A 24,137-nucleotide genomic window follows, 5' to 3' on the forward strand; every position below is an offset into this window, starting at 1 on the left:
AACATTGAGCAGGAAGTGCAGAGTTCCCATGCACTCCTCCCCATTCCCTCAGTGTCTCCTACTAACATCTGGCATTGGGGTGGTAATTTTTTTTTTTTTTTAACAATTCATCAACCGATCTTGATACAGTAACTAAAGCCCAGAGTTTACATTGGGGTTCATGCTTTGTGTTGCACGTTCCGTGGATTTTGCCCAAGGCTTAACGCCACATGTCCATCATTATTACAGTATCATACAGAATAGTCTTCCTGCCTTGAAAGTCCCCTGTGTGCTCCCCCATTCAACTCTCTTCATGCCCCATCCCAACCCCTGGCAACCACTGATCTTTCGATGGTCTCTATAGTTTTGCCCTTTCCAGAACATCGCATAGCTGGAACCACAGTGCACATAGTAGCCTTTTCAGACTGGCTTCTTTCATAGTAACAAGATGTGTTTCTTTCTTTTTTTTTTTTACATAAGCAATCATCTGATTTGTAGAAAGATGAAACAAAATTTAAAATGATACAAAACATCAACTTCAAAACAACATCAAAAAGTGAGTATACTTAACCATAGGCAGCTTCTAATGGAGCAGGTGGGTAAGTGGAATAATTCGAGCTGTAGCATTTTGCTGTGTGAACTGGTCGCAGAAAAAGCTGATAAAGGAAGGCAGAGGCACTCTATTTTTGAAGAACTAGAACTGAGGGGCTCCACAGTCATCTGGCACCCATTCAGTGTTGGATTTAGAAATATACATGGTGGGAACTCCAGGGATCCTCCGGATCCTTCCTTTAAGGTCCCCGTTACCTGTGGCCACAGTGTTAACACTTGTGCTGAGAACCATATGCATTTAAGTTCCTCCACTTCTTTCCGCGGTTTGACAGCTTTCTTTTTATTTGTGAATAATTTCCATTGCACAGATGTACAGTCTGTTTATCAGTCACCTACTGAAAGACATCCTGGCTGCTTCCAGGTTTTGGCAACTATGAATCATGCTGCTCTCAACATCCGTGTGCGGGTTTCTGTGTGGACATCAGTTTTCAGCTCCTTTGGGTAAACATCTAGGAGCATGACTGTGGGACTGTGTAGTAAGAATATGTTTAGCTTTGTGGGAAACTGCCAAACCCTCTTCCGAAGGAGCCGTGTCATTTTGTGTCCCCACCAGCAATGAATGAGAGTTCCTGTTGCTCCACAGCCTCCCCAGAATTTATGAGCATCGTCAGTGTTTTGGATTTTAGCTATTCTAATAAGGTACATAGTGGTATCCCACTGTTTTACTCTGCAAGCCCCTAAGAACACATGATCGTTCTGTCATTTCTTTTTGTCTGAAAACTGTGTTTAAAATATTCTAAACCTTCTCATTCTATCCTCCAGGTTATTAACTTTGTTTTAATATTTTCCACTCCTTTATGCCTCTGTCCTACACTTAGATGCTTCCCAAAGATCTATTTTCCAGCTCATTTATTCTTTTATTAATAATATTTAGACTTCTGCTTTCATTTAATCTATTTTCATTGTGATATTCATCTGGCCATCTTAAAGTTCTGCCTGTTCTTTTTACCATAACATTTTATTCTTCTGTTAGGAGTCTTAAAAAACTTCTTGACATTTAATAATTTCAAACCCACCATCTTTCAGATTACTCTCTGCCCTCCGTCCTCCCCACCACCTCGGTTCTTGGGGTGCGCATCCACGTGCTTGCTGTGTGCGCTGGCTGGCATGGTGGATTTCTTCCTTGTGATGTTTGTAACTTTCGAGGATGAGCTCATCTTTAGCAGGGTTGTTCTCCCTGTAAACCCCACGGGGCCCCCAAGCACACTGGACTGTAGGAATGTTCCTGCAGCAGGGTTCTGAGTTTTCTTCTGCAATGGTTCCAGGGGCTTCCACAGTACCAGTTTTTGTATGAGAAAAATGTGGCTGTCACTGCCACACTATGTAGGTAGTATACACTTGGACCTCTGCGCTCCTATAGGTTTTAAATATCTTTTTTTTTTTTTTAAGATTTTATTTATTTATTTGACAGAGATAGAGACAGCCAGCGAGAGAGGGAACACAAGCAGGGGGAGTGGGAGAGGCAGAAGCAGGCTCCCAGCAGAGGAGCCTGATGTGGGGCTCGATCCCAGAACGCCGGGATCATGCCCTGAGCCGAAGGCAGACGCTTAACGACTGAGCCACCCAGGTGCCCCTCCTATAGGTTTTAATTTCTCATGCAGAGCTTCAAGCAGTTGGCAAGACTTCTTGTACTTTCTTCTCATTGATGGACAGTTTTTTTCCAGTCTTTCCACTGATACGCTGGAGATCTCAGATGCACGCAGTGGTATCATTTTCTACTCTCTGCACAGTTCAGGGTGCCCGTGTGGATGTTAAAGCCTCGGTCTCCACCCCTAGTCCCTACGTCCCTGCACTTCCACAGAGGGGCGCCGCGAGAATATTCCATTCCCCTCCATTTCCAGCACCTAAGGCTTCCCTGTTCTTTGGATCTTCACGGTGCTTGTGCGAGCACGTGGGCGCGTACGCATCCATGCGTATGTGCGAACGCACACGCTTCTGATCCTGCACCGTAACGTTTGGAGCACGAAAGGGGCTCTTGTCAGTTTAGTCTCCCATCGTACCACAACCACGTAGACGTGTCTAACTTTTGTTATCGTGGCTAAACAACCATTCACATTTATGGGAGGAAAAAACAGGAAACCTATCGTTTCGTAAATTCATCGCCCATAGGGAAGGGTGTGGTTAATCAGTGGTGCAGGGACAGGTATGGGAAGGGACATCCTGGTCTCAATTCCTTTCCTCCCAACAGCCCACGGGGCTATCACACGGTCATACTCGTCCTGGGGTCTCTGTGGGAGCACCTCATCGTCCAGCCAACAGCCCCAGCTGCTCCTCCAAACGCTTCTGCCTGCCATGTGCCTCTATGTCCCTGCTTCCTCTTCTCAAAAACACTGAGCCTTCCCTTCAAAACCCCAGCACGCTGTTGACCTCGTTCCCCCTTTAGAGTTTGTGAGGACACGAAAGTGGGTCTCTGCGACACGTTCTGTTCCTGTTGGTGTCGTCACAAAGACAGCCGGGGTTTGTATGACTAGAAGAGGGTCAGTCTGGGTAGAAGAAACACCGTGAGAGTCCTTTCAGGATGTAAATATAAAGACCTTTCCTCTGCCTGCGGACCAAGCACCTCTCTTTGAGTGAGTCGATTCGGTAAACCAGACCTGCGTCGCGCAAGGAGGGCACGTGCACATTCCTCGATCCCAATGACAGCCTCCGTTCCAATCATTGTGCAGTTATTCGTTTCCTGCCTCGTGGCCTATGGGCGCACTGAACTGTAGTTCAAATACTTTATTTCGTTTTTAATTTACTCAAGTATATTGTAATCTCCTTGGGGGCGATCAGAGACCATGTTTTATGATTCTGATATTTCTCGTGGCTTGCAGCACACAGCAGGCACTGAATCCGTATTTTCTGTTTCTATTTCTTTCCTTGCATCCTCGGGCTTAAATTAGGCAGCACTGCAAACATGTTCCGATCTGAGTGAGTTTTTCTGCCATATAAATAGAAGGAAATACAGATCAAAAGGGAATGTGCCCTGGGCTTGGGGGTAACAGGCTGAGCGGTGCGCATGTCCTCGACTGGGGTGAAGCGGCAAAGGTCGGTTTTCGAAGGAGCAGCTCTAAGATGCTCGTTCCGCCATCCATTTCTTCCCGTACAAAGAGGCCGTGATCTTTGTCAGTGTGGTCTTGTGAACTGGAGCTGGTAACTGGGACAATTAAATCTGTTTCCTGGAGCAGAGTCATTCTTGCCGGGAAGACAAAAGCAAAGTGCTCTCCTGGGAGCCGAGGGAGCCTGGGCCGCTCTGGGTTTGCAGCCAGGCCATGCTGTCTTCCTCTCTGCACCCAGGAGATCTGGTCCCTGCATAATGCTGAAGCCTCTAAGGACAGGAAGCTCATGCGGACCGAGCCATGCAAGTTCTGTCTGCTCAGAAGTCCTGCCTGTCTCTGGTCTTCAGGGGGGAAGTGTCGCCTGCCACAGGTATCTCTGTGGGCCCCGGGGTTCTGTGCCGTCCTGAGGAAGGCTGTGAGGCCGGCACACAGAGCGGGTGTCCCGGCCCTCTCCCTTCCCAGTGTTGCCATTAAAAGGCAGGAGCCAGAAAGATGTACAATCTCCAGGGCAATACGCGAGAGTAATTGAGACAGCTCAGTGCATACACGTGAGACGTGTTTCCACGAGCTGCTTGGACGCTGCCGCAGGAGGCTGCGTGATCCGTATCACGCTGCTCACTCATGAGCTCCGAGCCGGGCGTTTCTCGTTTGCAAAAAGGAATTGGTGAAAACGCAAGTAGGCACCGTCCCGAAAATCATAAGAATGTTTCAGGTAGAAAACACCAGAATGGGCCACAAAGGGGAGCGCCCTTCCCCAAAGGGTTTGGGGAGCACGGCAAGTGCTCCTGGCAGGTCTGGACTGCTGTGGGAGGTAGGATGAGAGCGCCTGCCTGCCTGCCCTCAACTGCCTTCCACACCTACGACCCATTTGACCTTGGTCCAGAGACCCTACTTAGCTATCTGTTCACTCATCCATCCCTTAATCTAGTTTCCTATTCGCTTATTTAACAAAGTTACATAAATTCCATTCCATTCCAGGCACTGTACTAGGATTTTCAAAAATGAACCCACGTGGCCCTGACATCAACCCAATGTGGCTGGTGCCGTTATCACACCCATTTTACAGATGAGGCACAGGGAGGCACTCGCTCCGTCTCTCTAGCATCTACCAAGTGGAGCATAGTGGTATGTAGCTCATACGAGTCGTGCTGGTCAATGAGGTTGCGTGCACCCCGTGCCCAGCACACACGGACTACTCAGCAAGTGTCACTGGAGACACCGTTCTTTGCTGCCTGGAGCCAGAGCAGCTGGGGGGGGGGGGTGGCCCACCCCTCCCCCTGCCCTGCCAATCCACGGAGGCTGTGATTCCAGGAAGGCATGTCCGGAGAGAAGGCTTCGCCCTCCAAGAAGAGTATGTCCAAAGTAAGAGAAATCCGTTCCTTCTTTGCCCTGAGACGACTCCTCTGCACTTCCAGAGGGACCGCAGTAGCTTTTCAGATTAGATTTCATTCTGTTCCGCAAGACTGTCTGAGAGTTAAGGGGATTGCTTCAGGAAAGGATTTTATAGCATGCCACATGACTAGCCTTCAGACTTCCTGAGTATTTCTCCCCCGAGGTCGGTTGTAAAAAGTTCGTTTTGAACCTGTACCCTTTAGGCTCTGTCCAGGGCCTGAGAATGGGCTGCCGTACATCTTCTGGAATCAGCCCCCACACAGACCCCTGCGGGCAAGCATCTACATGGAGTTTTTCTTGGTTTCTGGCCAGAGCACCTGACCCTACTTGGGGATGCTGATGGGGAGATATCGTGTGGTTCTGAGAGGCTGGCTTTGATGTCCTGTTTCAGTTCCAGTCAAGGAAGCTAATGCTCTTTGGTCCTCTGAGGACTTCATTCGGTTTTGCCTCCCTCTCTCCCTCCCTCCTTCATTCACTCGCTCATTCATTCCTTGAAAAGAACATTTTTAAAGCACTGAGCACGCGGTCAGCGGTGTCTCTGTATTTTCATACAGAGACGAATCACACACAGTCTTTGGGCTCCACGAGCTCAGCGTCCTGTGGGAGAGAGCGTCCTGCAAGCCATTCTGGCCAGATGAGATGGTCAAACTTAGAGTGTGTTTGGACATCAGAGAGAGGTTCAGAATTTGCGGGAAGGAAGAAGCGATGAAAGGAGGGGCCAGTTGCAAAGGACCTGGCTTTTGTGCTGAGGAGTTGGGGTGTCATGGGAATAGGGGGGCTGTTGGATGAGACCAGCTATCTGCTTGCTGGCCCTAGGAGTCTTCAGTTGCTGTGTTCTCACACATAACGTAAGGCAGGCTGTTACAGGTCAGTGGGGACGGCAGATGGGAAGGACAGGGCTACAGTGCGGCGGTCTCCAGTAAATTCCATCCCGGTGACAGTAAGCACCACTGGGGTCCTGTCCTGGTCTCAGAGGCAGGCAGGACATGGAGACTCAACTCTTCTGCTCCCAGGATACGTGGTTGACTAGAGAGAAACCCACTTGCAGGAAGTCACTGATAAGGACCCACTGTGGATTGTCATCTATGTCACCACAGCCCATAGCAGTTTTCTCTGGGTATACCAGCTGCATGGTATCATGCTGAAACTTTGCCGATGGCTACCTCTGGAGTGCAGCTCAGAGGTCTCCACTTCCAGGAAGTCTTCCGTGAATGCACAAGAATGAGGGTATGAGACCATGGTTTCTTCTTCCACAACATCCTGGGTCTCTCGTCACTAGGGAAATCTGTCACACTAGACTCTAATCGCCACTTGCTTCTAAGTCCTCCCCATCGGGAGGTGAGTTTATTCAGGGTGGGCACCCTGCTGTATTCTTTTCGTGTCCCCAGTGTCAGGTGCAGGGCTCGACACAGTAGAGGGTCCATACAACCGAGTGGACTGTGAGGACACAAGGCTCCTCTCCGTGCTTGGCTTGTGATACACTGTTCTGAGCATCAGCAGAAGCCCGAGAGAGGAAGGATTCTGTGAAGCCCCGAGCAGAGGGGTTGGGAAGACTGTCTGAAGCTCAGAAATCAAGGCTGACTCTCGGGGCAAGCAAGTTCCTATCAAAGAGTCTAGCGTTAGAGTTTGGTGGCTCCCCACAGGGAAGCAGCTTCCATCTATAGCCGAAAGACGTCAGGATGATGTTGCCGCTGATGCCGTTGGGGTGTGCTGTGAACACCAAGAGGGGAACTGACCCTGTTTCAAGCCCGTTTCATGTCTTGCCCGGGGATTGAGCACTTCAGGTTTCTCAGAAGCCCGAATGGAACTGGGAATGGCAGAGGAACAATTTTCTTTGTAGAAAATCTAGGGCACCCTCATCGACAGGCTGGTGCTCTCGGTGGGAACAGATTCGGTCACGGTGAGCTCTGGACTGCGGTCCCCAGAGTGAGGACGGCTGGGGATCTGCAGGGTGCAGACCACGTGCTCTCCCTGCCCAGTTGTCCTGGAAGGAAGCTGCTGGTCAGATCTGGGATGTAGTCTGTGGACTTGGAACCGAGTAAAGTCAGCCAGACCATTCAATTACTGACCTCGGTGTATTAGCTTCATTAAGGCTACACTCTTGACTCAAAGCCAGGTGACCTTGGATCTGGAAATAATCGCATCCTGGAACCTAGGACCTCTGTATCCATGACCTATGTGGGTCACTGAACAATTTGCTGGCGAGGAAAAAAAAAAACCTTCGCTGGTTGTGGTGGTGGGGATAGTACAAGATTCTGGACACACAGACTAAATCTGGAAGCTGCATCTCCCTTGTTTAAATGTCAGAATATTCCATTTCTGTATAATGCTGAGAAGTCACAAAAGCAACATAAAAATAGGGCTAAGCTTAAAAGGATCCAGTTAGATGCAGAGACAGGCTGTCTTTGGCATAAATGTGTTACTACTACCTTCCAGCTGGGGTCTCTGCTCTGTGGACAGAGCCTGAGGCCTGCAGGAGGGACTGCTGTTTGTCGCCACCTGGCTGGGGTTTCGCAGGCCACCGGATCAACTGTGCAATTTGGAGTTGGGGAATTTTGTGTGCACAGGTCCCCAACCTGTGTCTCTTGGAGAAGAGAAAGGAAGAAGAGCGCAGAGGTTGGGCCACCCTATCAGACACCAGGCAACATACGTGCTCACAGTTTTCCAATAGAGGCTGGGGTTGGCGAGAGCCAGTTGTCTAGAGTAAGGGTGCAGACCAATGTCACTGATGAATCCTGCGTACGTCCAGCGCCTCTGGCGTCTGCTTCCTCCAGCTGCCTCACGCACATACAGATGGTCAAGGTGCCAGGACTCAGAAGGCACAGGTACTGGTAAATGAGCGTAAATGAATTCACAGTAACTTTCTGACAATTGCATGTTTCTCCATTGGCAGTCCCCAAAATCCTATGACTCATCGCGTAAGAGCGTGAGGCTTTTTAATACCACAAAGGGTTCCTTGCGGTTTAAAAGGCTGCAGATGGAAGGGGGAAGAAAAAGAAAAGGATAGCAATAATCCCACATCCCAGGTTGAGAGAGCTGGCTCTTTCATCAGGTAAAATGGCACCCCCTCTTTTTGGCTCCTTTTTTTATTGGTCAACAAGCTTCCCGGAGACTGTGGAGTCCTGAAGCAAAGGGATCACATCCATTGTCCATCTTCTCTGCATGCCCCATCGTCCAGAACAGTGCAGAGACTTAAAGCGCACTCAAGATTTGGTTGTGGCGTGGAGGAGAAAGAGGAGCAGAGGGTGAGGAGAAAAGCAAAGGGGAGAGGAAGGAGGGAGGGTGTGAGGGAAGATGAAGAAGAGGGAAGAACAGAAAGGGGAAATGGACGGACCCTATATCTGCCGGCAGTGCTGTCATAAAGCAGAAGGAAGACCCGGTTTGTCTTTTGATGGAGAGGGTGGGTTACAACTTGAGAGAGCTCTCAGACCTCGTTGATGATGGCCCTGTCCTCCCTTACAGGTGGCGGTGCTCCTGTGATCTCTTCCTTCTCCCCAATCTGAGGCAACAGCTGAGGTGAGACCATTGCCAGGGATGAGGGGGAGAGTGTAGGGGGACGGGGGTGTGGTTAGATTCAGATGCCAACTCCGGAAAGTGTGTGGGGCAGACACTACAGCCCTCTTGCTCCATTCTACACAAGAAGGGAGATGGAGAAGGAGTTGGGGTCTCCGAACTATGGGCTACGATCATACAACAAAATCCAACCCCAGCCATTGAGGAACACACCTGCATTCAGTGACACAAGCCCACTTTAGCTCTCTCCCGGAACGAGAGACAGGGCGTGCAGAAGTTACAGGAACCACATGCTCTGCTGATGAGAATGTCCATGGGTCGTTGGTTCTCGGAGAACTGTTTGGAAGTATCTACTAGAGCAGAGTACGTGCATATTCTGTGACCCAGCAATTTCGTTCATAGGTATGTTCCCAAACAAGTGCCTACACGCACCAGAGAAAGTACAAGAATGCTCAAAGCAGACAAAAGTGAAAAATAACATGAATGTCTCTCAATAGCAAATGTATAAACAAACTGCGGTATATTCATATAATGCAATCCCATGCAGTCATAAATAAATAGTTTTAGTTATATGCATCGATATGGATTAATGTCCTAAAAGATACAGGTGAACAGATGTTGTATGATTGTACCATTTATTTGAAGTTCAAAAGGAGGCAAAACCTATCCATAGTCATGAAGGTTAGAATGGTGGTCACCTTTGGTGGGGGGGGGGGAGAGTATTGGCTGGAAGGGAGCTTTCTGGGGTACTGGTCATGTTCTCAACTCTGAGTGGTAGTCACAGTTGTATAAAAATTAATATTTGTGCAGTATAATGAATGTAGTAATTTACAGAAAGAAAAAAGCAATAGAGGCATAGTAGAGGTGTCAGGGGGTCTTCCATTTTGGGGGTCAAGAGAGAAAATAAGGAAAGGGGGAAGAAAAAGAACTTTCTAACCCAGAAAGAGAAGAAACATGACTTTTTTTTTTTTTACAAAGAAAAAGTTCTTAAAGGATAAAGAGGGATGAGTTATGTTAAAATCTTCCATATTGTTGGAGTTATTTTAAAAGAACATGTTGTACTTTTATTATTGAAGCCAAAGTCACCAATCTTTCTGCAAAGGTCTAACTAGTAAATATTCTCAGCTCTGTGGGCCCTGTGGTCTCTGTCCCAACTCCGGCCCCTGCAGCACAAGAGCACCCTCAGACACACACAGTAAATGAAAGGGTGTGTCTGTGTTCCAATAAAACTTTATTGACGAAAATAGCCAACAGGGCAATGTAGGCCATAGCAGAATCCTGATTTAGGCAATTAAAAAAAAATGATTTTTTAGAAAGTATATATATGAATAAGAATAAATCCCAATTTAAGGAGACTCATTACTGTTCTGATCTATACTTAGTACCTACGATGGGTACTATACTTAGCAGTTCTCATACATTGTACCATTAAACTGGTGAGCTCAGTGCCATTGCAATCCCTAATTTAAAGGGGAGGAATGTGGCCCTTACAAAGGGTAAACAATTTTCCCAAGACCACAGAGCTAGGAGAGATCAGTTGTTATATTTGAGCTCGAAGCCTTCGGTCTCAACTATACCCCCTGATGCTTTATTTAGGACGTTTTTTGTGTGTGAAATATTATAAAGTTTTAATAAATTACTAAGATATATAAACTGTCCAGTAAAATCTATGTAAAAATAGTTAAATGGCCAAAAAAGATGAAAAGACAACTCATTTTTCCCCCCATTTTCCCTACTATTTCAAGGAGTTCTAAGGCAACCTTCTAAAACAGCAGAAAGAACACTAATGCTCAACGCTTCTCGACTGTTTGAAAATTGGTACATCGAGTCATTATTAATGGTACTTTTAGATGGGAACAAGCCTTTTGGGCATTAATGTGACTATAGATCAAGACTCCTGGTGATGTTTATAGCCATTAACCCTTCAAATTCTACATCTAAGAGTGTTACAAGTAGTTCAAAAAAGGGGGGTCACGAACATGTTCCTTCCATCATTATATAGACCATTTTCACATGAGGAAAATCATGTAATGAATTATGGTTTAATAATGACTATGACATTCTATGCACAAATTAAAATTGTGAGGACCCGATTATGTAATGGCATGAAAAAAAGTTCAAAATAGAAGTTAAAATAGTGGACTATAAAAGTGTATTTAGCTACTTATTAAATATATTTAAAGCAATGTGTCTGCAAGAAAGAGGCCCAGAAGGTAATACCTCAACCGAAAACAATTATGTTAAGGTAGTAGACCGGGTGATTTTCTGTGGATATTATATTGCCTTTCCAAATAGGCGTTTACAAAATCATAGGCTGAAAGGGATTTGGGGCCAGTGTGCATCCATCCTGTAATTCCCATCAGGTTCTGTGACATCAGCGTTTGACTTACCAGCAAGCCATTCATTATGTCTTATTTCAACTTTGACAGCTCGCTTGACATTTGGCTTTCCCTGGCTGGGGCGATTCACTGCTTGTCAGGCACGAATCTGGCACCGCTGACCTTGTTCTAATCCTGGCGTCAGATAATAAACACTGCGGCTCTGACTCTCAGGGGACCGATTGGGAAATTCACTGCAAACGTACGCCCATGAAAACCCTCAGCGCCCTCGAGCACAGAGCGAAAGTCAATGGCCCTCCAGGATATTTATGGATTTTATCTGTTTCTTAAGTAAGTGCTGTTCCATTATTATTCCAAATATGTCTCTAGTTAAAATTAGGAGGGAGATAAACAAGTCTAATTTTTATGGTACCATCTGGTCACAGGCTGGTGAAGAAGCAGTTAAACCCTTTATTGCTAATCTATGTTTAGGATGGATTTCATGTCTTCCTCTGGAAACATTTCATTTCTGAATGAATAGTGTGCCGCGGACATAGTGTTTAGGTCACAGAGGGTCAGACTGACTCGGTTGCTGGGGCATCAGAATGGTCGTTGATCATCATCCCCTTTGGGGATATGGCATCCGAGCTGCTACTCTGTGGAAGTGAGGTTTGTGCACCTGTCAGAGTCGCCCACACGGGGCACCTCCAGTGTCCTTTGTTGTGGTTGCCGTGGACCACCGTGTGGTCACTGTGCTGACGCTTACACGGTCCACGTGATTCATTTCTCGGGTTTTCACAATCTCCAAAGGTCTCTGGTCTGGGTATGGAAACCTGGTTAAGAGCCCTGAGAGAGGAGAGTGGATAAAACTCAGGGTAAAGACCCCAGATGAGTGACCTGTTGACCGCTGACCTCTGTGTCCAGTGCTTGGCAATCAGAGAATAATGCGTCTGAAGTGCTAAATGGCGCTATCCTAAGGAGTGGTTCTTAAATCTTCCTGCGAATTAGGATACTCCAGAGAGGATGTAAACAGTATCCCATGGGGTGAAAATGAGGGATCTCTGATTTCAGCAGGCTCTCCAAGCGAGTCTGATGGACACAGATGTGCTACAAGTACTTCATAAGGGAAGTAACTATTAAGGGCAATAGAGTGGGAGCCTCTAATCATTTTTATACTCCAACACTTGGAGCTTCGAAGCTGCTCGGTTATTCTTTGTTGAATGAATGTCTAGAGGCAGGGTGAATGAATGAATGAACAACTGGGTTAATAAATCAGGGGGCTTCGTCAATGGCATCCGGGCTTGCTAAACTTGGTTAGAAAGTTTGTGATTTAGAGAGTAGCCTAGCTCAGCCCAAACTGTGAGTCCTGCCTTTGAAGTCTCAATTTGATTAAGACACGTTTAGCAAGGAACAATAACTTTCTGAAATGCTGGGGATTATGCAGCTCGGAGGAGCTCTGTGGGGAGCAAGCAATTCCGGCAACCGGGATGGGTCTTTGTGAACCTGGAGAGGCTGCTCTGCGAGCCCATATCGGGGCCAAACATCTGACTCCTCTTAATTACATTCTGCCCTTGTTTCATTCCTTCTCATCTCTGGCTTCTGGGTCCTGAGTTTTCCCCAAACTGCTGGGGCTGTAAAATCTCAAAAATTAGGCTGAGCCTGTTCCCGTGGTGCCAGGGCCTGGGGCACGGACAAGTCTCCTTCTCCATGGAAAAATGGGAAAAGAATAGGTCACCTGCTCTCCCACCCTCAACCTCTGTGGCCAAGTTCTTCTGCCCAGGATCACCTGCAGGGGACCGATGCTGTTCCTTCAGCGAAAGACAAACGGACACTCAATCTGGATTCCGACCAATCTGCCTTTCAATCACAGCTCTGACCCTTTCCAGGTAGAGACGGAGAGATGTCTATGAGGGTAATAGCCAAGGAGAAGCAATACTGCATCATGGTTAAAGCAAAGGCCCTGTGGCCCGTTGGCCTACGTCCCAATCTCAGATCTGCCCTTAGGAGCTTGGTCACATTACTTAACCTGCCTGTAACTCGGTTTCCTCATCTGCACACAGGTGTTAATGATCTTAACTCATGCCATTTAACCACTGTGAGGACTGAATGAAATTAATACACAGAAAGACCGAGGTTATTCTGTGAGGCACAGTTATCCCTAAGAGTAACACTGATGGGAGGGGGGCTGCTCAAAGACTTCTAGCTGGAGAAATGGATACCGTCTCCTCCCCTCGCATGGGGCTCTCAGATCCTCGGCACCGCCTCCCCCCCCCCCCCCCCCCGCCCATCCTTATTTTGGCGTTTATCTCTTTAAACAGGCTGAGGCGGCTGGTTGCAATAGGGTGCTGCTGAGTCATCCGAGGACACAGGGACCTATGGCACGAAGATCTGCTGGCAGAGAAGCCAGCAGGAGACAGATGAAGAGGCCTCCAAGGCAGGAGTGAGTCAGCCGGTGGTCTGTGCCTCGCTCCAGCACGGAGCCAGCCGCGATGGAGTGGCAACTGGCTCTCAGGCTTTTCCAGTTTCTGCTGTACCGAGGCTCCTCGCTCGGTGAACCCGTGCAGTGGGCTCTGCAGACGCCTGGGCTGAGTCCTGCCTGCCGGGCCTTGCGCACACACCTCCCTATGCTCTCCGCGGCTCCTCTCTGCCTCCTCCTCCATCCCTATCAGGCTTGCCCCTCCTCGCCCACCTTCCCCTTCCCTTAGGAGAACCGGACATCCTAGAGCTTCAAGTCTTCTCTGCCTTTCTTGGCTCCCCTAAGACCAGAGGCCATCACACTTTCTCTAGGAAGGGCCAAACGGCAACTAGCCGGGGGCTGTCGCAGCAACAAGACTCTGCCCACGCAGGGTGAGAGCGGCCACAGGCGGCTCCTGAGCGAAGGGAGGTGGCTGTGTTCCAATAAAACCTTATTTTCAAAACCAGGCAGTGGTTGGATTCGGCGCCGGGGCCATACTTTGCCAAACCCAGAGAAAAACAGTGGTTTTCCTGTTACCTGCTTGATGCAGAGACCACAAACTTGGCACCAATTTATGATCCATTTCAATGCTAAAAACCAGGAACTGGATAATCTTGCCGGTTAGATCCCTCCCAGAAAATCGTGTTACAAAGAAAATGCAAAACTGGTATCTGACCACAAGAGCAAACTGTGGAAGGACGTGCCTCCTTGTTCGCCCATTCATCAGTGAGTTCCCTGTGAGCACCTACTGTGTGCCAAGCGCAGCAGGGAGTCCTAAGGCAGACGAAAGGCAACAAGAATGGGCCTCACAGTGTCTGCCCTCCAGGGACTGAGGATGCAGTGCCCCTCGGTGGGTCAGGGACACGGGGAGGCCAACACTGAGCACGCATCACATAAGTCCTCAATGCCGGGCTAGTCTCTTTCTGTTCGTTTTCCCATTGGCTCCCCAAGCAACTCCAATGTAGAGATAAGAAACTGGAATGCAGGGACGTTAATTTGCCTGAGATCATGCAGCTAGGAGGCTGCAGAACCTTCCATCTTTCCCCATCACTGGTCTTGCTTTGCTGAAGGCCACAAGAACACGGTAAGCACGGAGCTAAGAGGGTTCACAGTTTACAAACATATTCAGTGTACAGCGGCGGCCTTTAAGGCAATCTTAAAGGGGGACACGTAGACTGAAGGCTAGGTCAGATACCAAGTCAGGAAATGGATTTAGGAGATAGAAGAGGAATTTCATTTTTTAAAAGCGAGTAAGAATCTTAAGCTCCAAGTCCAGCACAGAGCCTGATGCAGGGCTCCATCTCACGATCCTGAGATCATGACCTGAGCCGAAACCAAGAGTTAGACACTTAACTGACTGAGCCACCCAGGTGCCGAGGAATTTCATTTTTAAAGGGAGTTGCATGGAAGATTCCATGGTTATTCAAGAAAACTTCAAATGGTGGAACTGCAGACACAGTATAAAGTTGAATGAGGAAAACATGTAGGACCCCCCCCCCCCCCGCCCCGTGATCTCGTTGACCAACACTGCTATACATTCCTACGCCAGCCTGAGAAGACGGGGTGAAGGCCACTTAGGGAAGAGCCCATCCTCGGAGGGAGGCACGGGCGGTTATCACCACCCAAGTTGCAGGGGTGTCCAGTTCTCCCCGAGACTCAGACATTAGCCCAAAGATATTAAGTGGAAAAGTTGGACTAAGGCAGTGAGGAGGATATTAGCAACCCAACCAGTGGCTCAGAGCAATTTATGAGAATCCTAATTAGATACACAAACTGCTTCTGCAATCACCCACTCTCTACCCTGGCTGGCAGCGTGGGGTCCCTCACCACCCCAAGCCGTCCTGCGTGTGTCAGTGAAAGGCCGGCAAACAAAGCAATCAGGAACTGTTACCACTGACCCACTTGGAAGCAGGGAGTGGGCTTCCGCATGGCCTCCCATCCAGCACTCCCCACGCCAAGATCCGTGAGCATGCGCGTTGTTATCCCGGAGGCGTGCTTTCCTAAGCTCTAGAGCCTATTACAGCAAGGTGCCTTATAAATACAAGAGCAGAGCGTGCGGTCCCTTTCCATTTGTTATCCATCTGGACGAGTCTTTAAAATGCTTCCAAAGTTGCAGGGCAAAGGGGCCCCAACACACCGATCCATCTGAAATGATAGATACGGTATCGTTCAAAGATTTCACATATGATATCTATCATATGTGCCCACATGGGCTATAACTGGGGTCACTAGTTTTAAACTGGGCAAGTCTCAGTCTTGAGTTAGTCACCCTGTTCATACAATATTAACACAGGAGATGCATGTGCCATATCCCTCAAACATTTCACATGATCTCCATCATATGTAAATATAAGTGCAGGAGAATATAGCATATAAATAAGCTATAAAGATATATGATAAACACATACATGTGATTTGATCTTTCAGTGAATTCAGATGAGCTGCCAGGGACAAGTAATGTATTTCTAGGTTTAAAAATAAACCCACAAGCATGAAAACTGAGCAAAGTACAAAGAGGGAGATTAAATGCTGCTCACTGCTAGAGCGTCTTATTTCTAGCGAAGGTGAGCCGGCCAGCAGCAGCCAAGATTTTTCCCTGGAGCATGGTTTCATGGAAAGACAATCAGAACCGGAGTTACACGAACTGTAAACATCCATACAGGGTGTGGTCCCTACACTGGCAGCGTCAGCATCCCCTGGAGCTTGCGAGAAACGCAGAATCTCAGGCTCCCCATCCCTAGACTGACTGACACCAAGTCTGCCGGATGACAGATCCCCAGGTGGTTCCTGTTTACACTGACGTTTGAAAGCTCTGCTGTAGCTCGCTGAGCCCAACGGAGCCTCATTTTCCTGCTCTTCAACATGGAAATAGTAAGACGTACCCCAGAACACCACATAAAGGGTTGCTAAGAATACGTGCGAGTTACGTGGCCTGGCTTGCTGATGAATAACACTATTATACAACCTTGTTCTCAGTATCTTTTTGCTGTGCTCTATAGGCCAGAAGGCCTTTAACCTCTATGTTCTTCCTTCTGTCTCTTCAAATCCCAGGATCACATTTAAAAAAACTACAAAATCCATGAGATTGATGGGACCTAACGGATCTCCCATTGAACCTCTCCTTTGAAGCCAGAAATGCCATTTTTTTAGGTCCCAGACTGACTCATTCTTTATGTTCTCACTCAAGTGTCACCTCTTAGGTGCCAGGGAGATACCAGGTACTCAATAAATATTTGCTGTTTGCTGGATCAATTAATGAATGACGCTCCATGAACTCTGGCCCATTCATTCTATTCTTCATTGAACTCTTACTATACTCTTTTTCCTTATGACTTACTCTGCCTTCTCATCTTTCCATGAAAAAACCTTATATTTCTCCTTGACTCTTCTCTCACCTATCCAAGATACCTAAGAATATATTCATATGTATATACGAATTCATATATATGAATTATTATAAATATGTTCATATTTTGAGAATATTCTAAGTTTACACATTGCCAACCAACAGGACTGTAAGTTCCTTGAAGGAGAGAAGAAAAAGACCATGACACCCCCCTCTTGGAACATCAGTGCCTAGGAAAGTACGTTTCTTAGTACACTTTGGATACTGATGATCAAGGCTGAGAAGTACCCATGAGTGTTGTTATTGAAGTGCTGAGAACCAAAGATCCCCACGGCGCACTCCACTGTCTCAGAAAGGACACAACAACTAGACAGGAAAGGAAGGTAAGGTCTTACTGGGATCCTGTGTACCCCTTAAGGGAAATCAGCAGTCTTTTTCCTAGGGAAATGCCTGGCAGGCTTCATGTAAGAGGTTCCCCCAATAACCAAACACTCCACTCAAAGGTTATATTTACACAGCTCATTAGGAAAATTTTTTATACTTTTGACACTCATTAGACTCGTAATCGTCCACCAAAGTTACTCTATAACAAGAGATAAACACTCCATTCTAGAGGATGAATAATAATTAGGTACTGCTTAGCACTGTGCTCTTTACAGGTCTAATTTTAGAGCATAATTAATCCTGCTGAAGCTGCATAAGATAAGTGAAATATTTATGCAGCTGTGTTAATTCATGTATTTACTCCTAGAGAGACATTCAGAATTGGACATGGCTTTCAGGGAAGATTATCTTAAGACACCCCCTGGAGCAACATCATTTTCTCTCCCATGTCTTTGCTTCCAGATGGTCTCTAAAGATGAAGATGAGAAGACATGTTTCCCAATCCCAAGTCTGACCAGGAAACCAATGAGCGAGGACTGAAAATATATGTAAGAATCTAGATGCTCTGCTAGTACAAGGAGCGCACTTCTGGCTTATCTGGAGCCTTTACTTTGTATTGTTTATCTGCCACAAAGAGGACATTTTCTGTTCAGCACAATGAAGGGTGTTTCCATGATATTATCATCACCAATACAACACTAAATAGAATGGTAATGATGAGGATGGTGGTAATGATGATCATGCTGGTGATAAAATGATGTTGGTATTGGTGATGGTGGTGGTGATGCTGATGGTGATGATGGTAGTAATGGTGGTGATGGTGGTGATGATGATGATGGTATGATGGTGGTGATGGTGGTGATGATTAAGATGGTGACAATGATGGTAGTGATGATGGTGATGATGAAGATGGTAGTGATAATGATGGTAGTAATGGTGATGATGGTGGTGCTGGTGATAATAATGGTGATGATGATGGTGATGCTGGTGATGATGGTATGATGGTGGTGATGGTAATGGTGGTGATGGTGGTGATGATGGTGATGATGGTGGTAATGGTGGTGATGGTAATGGTGATGATATTGATGGTGGTGGTGATGCTGAAGATGGTGGTGATAATGATGGTAGTGATGGTGGTGATGATGGTGGTGCTGGTGATAATGATGGTGATGATGATGGTATGGTGGTGATGGTGGTGGTGATGATAAATAGTGGTGCTGGTGATGATGGTGATGATGTTGATGGTGGTGATGATGATGCTGATGCTGATGGTGATTCTGAAGATGGTGATAATGATGGTAGTGATTGTGGTGATGATGGTGATGGTGGTGGTGATGCTGATGGTGATGATGAAGATGGTGGTGATAATGATGGTAGTGATGGTGGTGATGATGGTGGTGCTGGTGATAATGATGGTGATGGTGATGCTGATGGTGATGATGAAGATAGTGGTGATAATGATGGTAGTAATGGTGGTGATGATGGTGGTGCTGGTGATAATGATGATGATGATGGTACGATGGTGGTGATGGTGATGGTAATGGTGGTGGTGGTGATGGTGGTGGTGGTGATGATGGTGATGATGTTGATGGTGGTGATGGTGATGCTTATGGTGATGCTGAAGATGGTGGCAATAATGATGGTAGTGATGGTGGTGATGATGGTGGTGCTGGTGATAACGATGGTGATGGTGGTGGTGGTGATGATGATGTGGTGATGGTAATGGTGGTGGTGGTGATGGTGACGATGGTGGTGATGGTAATGATGGTGGTGATGGTAATGGTGGTGGTGGTGATGGTGACGATGGCAGTGATAGTGGTGAGGATGACAGAATGATAATAATGGTGATGGTCATGATGATGATGGAAATGATGGTATTAGCAAGCATTTATTGAAACATTTCTATTTTCAGGTGCTGTGCTTAGCTAAGCTCTTTCTATGTATCCTCTCATTTCATCCTGACAGCAACCTCATCAGGTAAGTATTTCTGCATGCATTCATTCACAGCTGAATAAACAGAGGCTAAGAAAGATTACTCCCTTCCTAGAAGTATTTGTCATTGGGACAATAGATTTAGTTCAGATATACACTAAATTACTCCTTCCTAAAGGATCTATAAATCTCAAGCATCTAATTAGCCAACTTCCATAGACAACCTAGGGAATTAAATGAAGTAGTTTTACATAATTGACCCACTTCCAGAGTAAGGCCCCTGAAGAGGCAGCTCTGCCACTTACCAGCTAGCCCTCTGCGCTTCCGTTTCCTCCTCGGTAACATGTACACAAGCAACACTGACCTTCATTAAGTGATTGTGAATATTAAAGCAGCCAGGTAAGGTACCTGGGATGGTGCCCGGCATATCGTACTCCCTAAACATGGTGCTGTTCTGGAGCAGATGCTGTGAAAGTAAGAGCAAGGGGTAACAGGAGGGGTAGAGGTCGAACTCAATTATTTGACAGCTACCCATCCGATTTAAAAGTTTCCTGTCAAATGAAATCTATGTCGACACCCACCGTTCATCCGTGCATGTGTTTGTTCATTCAGCCTTCACTGGCCAGTTATCAGGTCAGGACAAGCTCGGATTTTGTGGGATTTACTGATGGAAACAAGACTCTCATCTGTTGAATAGTTCACCCTGTGTAGGGGGACTTGGGCGACGAGCCTGGTAGGTGGAGGAAATGGTCCCAATTCTTCACCGCCCCCGCCGGTGTCCACACCCCTCGTCCTGTAACTCCAAACTCCTCCCATGAAAGGCACGGCATACCTCTGATCTCTCTACTTTGGGCCCGGCCATCTGACTCGCTTTAGACAGAAGTGTGTTCAGAGATGTGACCACGGCGAAGCAGAGACCTGAAATGCGTACGAATGGTGGGTCTCTTCCTCTGTGCTTGGGACACAGCCGAGAAAAGAGCTTCTCCCAGGCGGCTCTTGCCCTTTTGGCCTGAGACCCAGAATAAGCACAGGCAGAGCAGACGGCACCTTCGATCCCTGGCTGCTCGGCGGCACCCAGAGCCACCAAGGCCACGGCGGCCGGAGGCAGAGCTCCTCCACTCCACCGGCACTCCCACGAGCACACTGCACGCCTAGTGGGGTACGCCTCTCAGGTTTCACAGCCAGAGCTGACCGACACAGCCACGAATCACTATTACACAACAGAGAACATGGCTTATGATCAGAGGAAGGTACAAGTGCCCTATGGGGAATTCAGAGGATCAGATGTTCTTATTTGGAAGTTAAATATAAAACACATTTAGATGTTTTGATGGCACTTTAAGAATCCAGGGCTTAATTCTGGGAGCGGAGAGAGAAGGAGAAGTTGCAAGGAAATATGCACCTTGTTCAAATTCATACCACGCTGTGCACGAATGTGCCTCTCAGTGTTGTATTTGACCACAGCGGCTGCCGGATTCTCGGCTCCCAGCTCCAGGAGGCGCCGTGTGCTCTGAGCCATCTCTGAACACGCCTCCAGCTGTCTTTGAGTGCAGCTGCTGCCCTGGCCCGAGCCCTTGGATCCCACTCACACTCACTCAAGTTCTCAGGGTTGACCTGCCATTTCTGCTGGCTTTGCTTCTGCTGTCTCAGTGTCGGCAATTCAAAGGGAAACCAACATGCCCCTTGAGCCAGGACAGGATCCTAGAAACCACATCATGGAACTCCAGCAGTGAGATCACCAACTAGGAAGCGAGGGCAGACGGAAGGCAACGCTGCTGGGGACACAGGCAGCCCAATCACCGACACCGGTCCATAAACACTGTGGTCCCAATAGACTGTAAGACCCATGGGGATGGAAACTGTCTTCTGGCAGGAGAAGCAGGTAGACTGTAGTGGAAACCCATGGGGTTTCTGCTCATACTCTTTTTCTAGAGATCGCCTCTCTTTCACTTCTGCATACAATAATACCAGCAGCCTCTGTGTCAGCACAACGTAACCCCAGCCCTCAGGCACTCCTGATGGGTCCAGGAAAGAGTCTGTGATTCAGAATGCATCAGGAATCCTTCCTCTAGAATTCGAAATTTAGAATTCAGAGAACAGAGTTTAGGACCAGAGTCTAGTCGTGTAACGTCACGGTTTCTCTCCCCCAGGGTTATTAATGCTTGGGATCAGGTAATCCTGTGTTTTCAGATGAGGGGCCTGTCCTGGGCATTGTAAGATGTTGGCCAGCATCCCTGGCCTCTCCCCACGAGATGCGAGTAGCCAACAGCCTCCCAGCCAGGACAATCAAAGATGTCTCCAGACAGAGCCAGGTACTCCCTGGGGGGGAAACTGCCCCACTGAGAACTGCTGCTCTAGGACAGACCCGTGAATTCCTGCCATCAAGGCCCAGGGATTGCTCCACTTCCTGCTTTTTTTCCTACACCTGTTTGCTCAACTCTTGCCTCAAGTCACGGAGATAGACACTTCTGCATCGTTAAAATAAGTTTCTTTTGAAAATTTCATTGTCTAAAATTGGTTTCCAGCATAAGCAACCTAAAAAACCATGGTATCGTGTGAGAGGCACCCAATAAATAGTGAGCGAACGCATCATACGATCCGTTGGAAAGCCAATCAGCAAAGAGAGAGAGTGCAAGGGTGTCAAGTCCCCTGAAAGGCAGGGGGTCACCCAAGGTCTTACCGTCACCCACAAACTGGAGCAGGGCCAGGTCAATCTGCCTCTTCCAAGGGGAGCCCTTCTGGAGGGCAATTCCGTAACCAGTGGTGGCAAAGATGTACCCACTCCCGATGGTCACCAGCTTGCAGCCTTCATCCCTCCCGGCCTTGTAATTCAAGACGGCCGCGTCGTAGATGAAAGCGTCCAGTTTCCTGCAATGACAAAAAACCAGGGAGTCATGGGGATGGTGGGGTACCATTCTGGGGCCCAGCTCCTGAGGCCTGAACCAGCACCGCACACTGCCTTTCACCCTGTACAGGGTGACTCATGGCCGCCCCATCCCCTCGTCATAAAAGGATCTATTTTTAATGAAGAGAGAAAAGCCAGAACCTTTTCTCTCCAAGTTACAAGAGGCAGCTAAATAAAGACAAGAAAAATCCTTAGGCCCAAGTGAGTAAACAGTCGAGTTTGCTGGTTTGCTAAGTGTTTGCCCTTAGCACTCCCAACCGTGGAGAACAGTGGCCTATGCATAAAGGTTTGCATCAGACCAAAATAAAGCATTAAGGTACGGGAGAATTTGGTGGAGGTGCAGGAAGGGGGAGTGAGCGCACAGGAACGGTGTCTTCCTCCCAAGGGAAACATGTTTGCTATTTATATTACAAAAATTATTACCTAATGTTTAGAAACCCAAATAATACAGAAAATATCAAAACGACAATTAAAATTTAAATTGCCTCCTAATTCCATAATTCAGAGGCAACCTCTGTTGACTCTGGTGAACCCTTCCTAATGTGTTATGTGCGCATGTGTGTGGCGGACACACACACCCCTTTTTAAACGGGTTGGCGAACTTTTTCTGTACAGACAAGATAATAAGTAGTTTCAGCTCTGCGGGCCATCCGGTCTGTATCACGAGTACGCCGCTGTGCTGCTGGAGCATGTTCTGGGCTGACCTGCGTGCCTCCCAAATTCGTATGTGGAAGCCCGAAGCCGCAGCACCTCAGAATACGATCCTATTTGGAGAAGGGTCACCGCAGATGTGATTAGTTAACATGAGATCACACGAGGGGAGGGCAGGCTTCCAATCTAACATGACTGGTGTTCACATAAAAACGGGCAGATCTGACCACAGACACGCACAGGGAGACCACCACCACCGTGAGGGCTGGCGTTAACATGGCCACAAGCCGAGCAACTACCAGAAGCCAGGAGAGGGGACCGCAAGGGCTGCTACCCTCGTGCCTTCGGAACAAACACAGCCCTGCTGCCACCTTAATCACAGACTTCCAGCCTCCAGAACCATGAGACCGAAAATTCCCACTGTTTAAGCCTCTCCGTTTGTGGTCCTTTGTTACGACAGACCTAGGAAGTGAGCACGCAGCACGCTGCAGCCCTAAATAATACATGAATGAATGAATTCAGCTCTCTTCCCATAAAAGGTTATTTACAAACACACATCGGCCCGTGGGCCTCGGTGTGTCCTTGTTTCAACCCCCCAAGCCTTCTTTGCTTGTTTCAAACCGCACATAGTGAATGTATTTCCATGTCCATAAATACAGCGCTTTTTTCCCTTTGTTGATGTGTTTATTTTTATTAATGTATGATGCATATGCAATAAGGTATGAGATGAATTTTTACTCGTGGACATCCTGGAAATCACCAAGCAGATTAAGGCATCGATTGTTATTATCTCAGAAGTCCTGCATGACCCTTCTCAGTCCACACCCGCAAAAGGCAAGCGTCAGATGATCCCTCGATGGCATGGCTGTGACTCAATCATTACCCAGGTCACCATCAGTGGGCCTGAGTGTTGCTTCCAATTTTTAGAGTTATTTCACAAGGCTGAAGTGATCACCCTCGTACATGGGGATGGATGGCTCAAAACTACGTAGGGGTGGGGTGAGGATGACGTAAAGTAGGTGGGAAAGCTAAAACAGAGATTACTCAACGTCCTGGTACTTTCTCAACTTTACTGCCTTGCTTTCTTTAACAAGAATACATAAAACCGTGAAGCAAAGAAAAATAAAAGTGGCAGGGAGAGGAGGTAAAATGTTGCATCTTTTCAGAGACAGCTGCTGAAGGCCTCCCGATGGGAACAAAACTATTTGGAATGTTTATGGCTGTATGCTTCATTTTAATTTCTTGTCTCTGTGATGGTTAGAGGTGGGTCAAGACTGCAAGGCTCATCTCACCAACACAAAGACTCTAAAGTCTTTCTCCCAAGGCTGTAGCAGTGGAAGCTTGGTATTAGAGAGTATTAAAAGGAGATCAGATCATCCAGGCAGAAGGTGAAGGAAACTAAGAATTATTAATGGTGATGGTAAACCAGAGCTGCTGAACCGAGAGGAAACAGCCTTCTGGACAGCCAGCAACACCGAGAGCTGTGGAACTACGGAATGGGGAGTTGCAAGCAATTTGTGCATGATGGCAGGGCCTGTGTGACAGCAGCAGCTGGGAGAGGAGGTAGAGGGGATCTGGTTTCAGTCTAGAGCTGGATGATGGTGGGACC

At 47.5% G+C, this 24,137-nt stretch overlaps 1 protein-coding gene across 1 annotated transcript in view; it reads right to left on the reverse strand.

The window, feature by feature from the left end:
• Nucleotides 1-24,137, reverse strand: part of GRIN2A (glutamate ionotropic receptor NMDA type subunit 2A) — a 359,508-nt gene that overhangs the window by 10,905 nt on the left and 324,466 nt on the right. Inside the window, exon 10 of the mRNA XM_026520343.4 lies at nucleotides 21,653-21,840. Within this exon, the coding sequence (XP_026376128.3) occupies nucleotides 21,653-21,840 (188 nt within the window). The remainder of the gene's footprint in view (nucleotides 1-21,652; nucleotides 21,841-24,137) is intronic.

The sequence above is a fragment of the Ursus arctos genome, unplaced genomic scaffold (assembly GCF_023065955.2).
Source record: "Ursus arctos isolate Adak ecotype North America unplaced genomic scaffold, UrsArc2.0 scaffold_2, whole genome shotgun sequence".
Taxonomy (NCBI): domain Eukaryota; kingdom Metazoa; phylum Chordata; class Mammalia; order Carnivora; family Ursidae; genus Ursus; species Ursus arctos.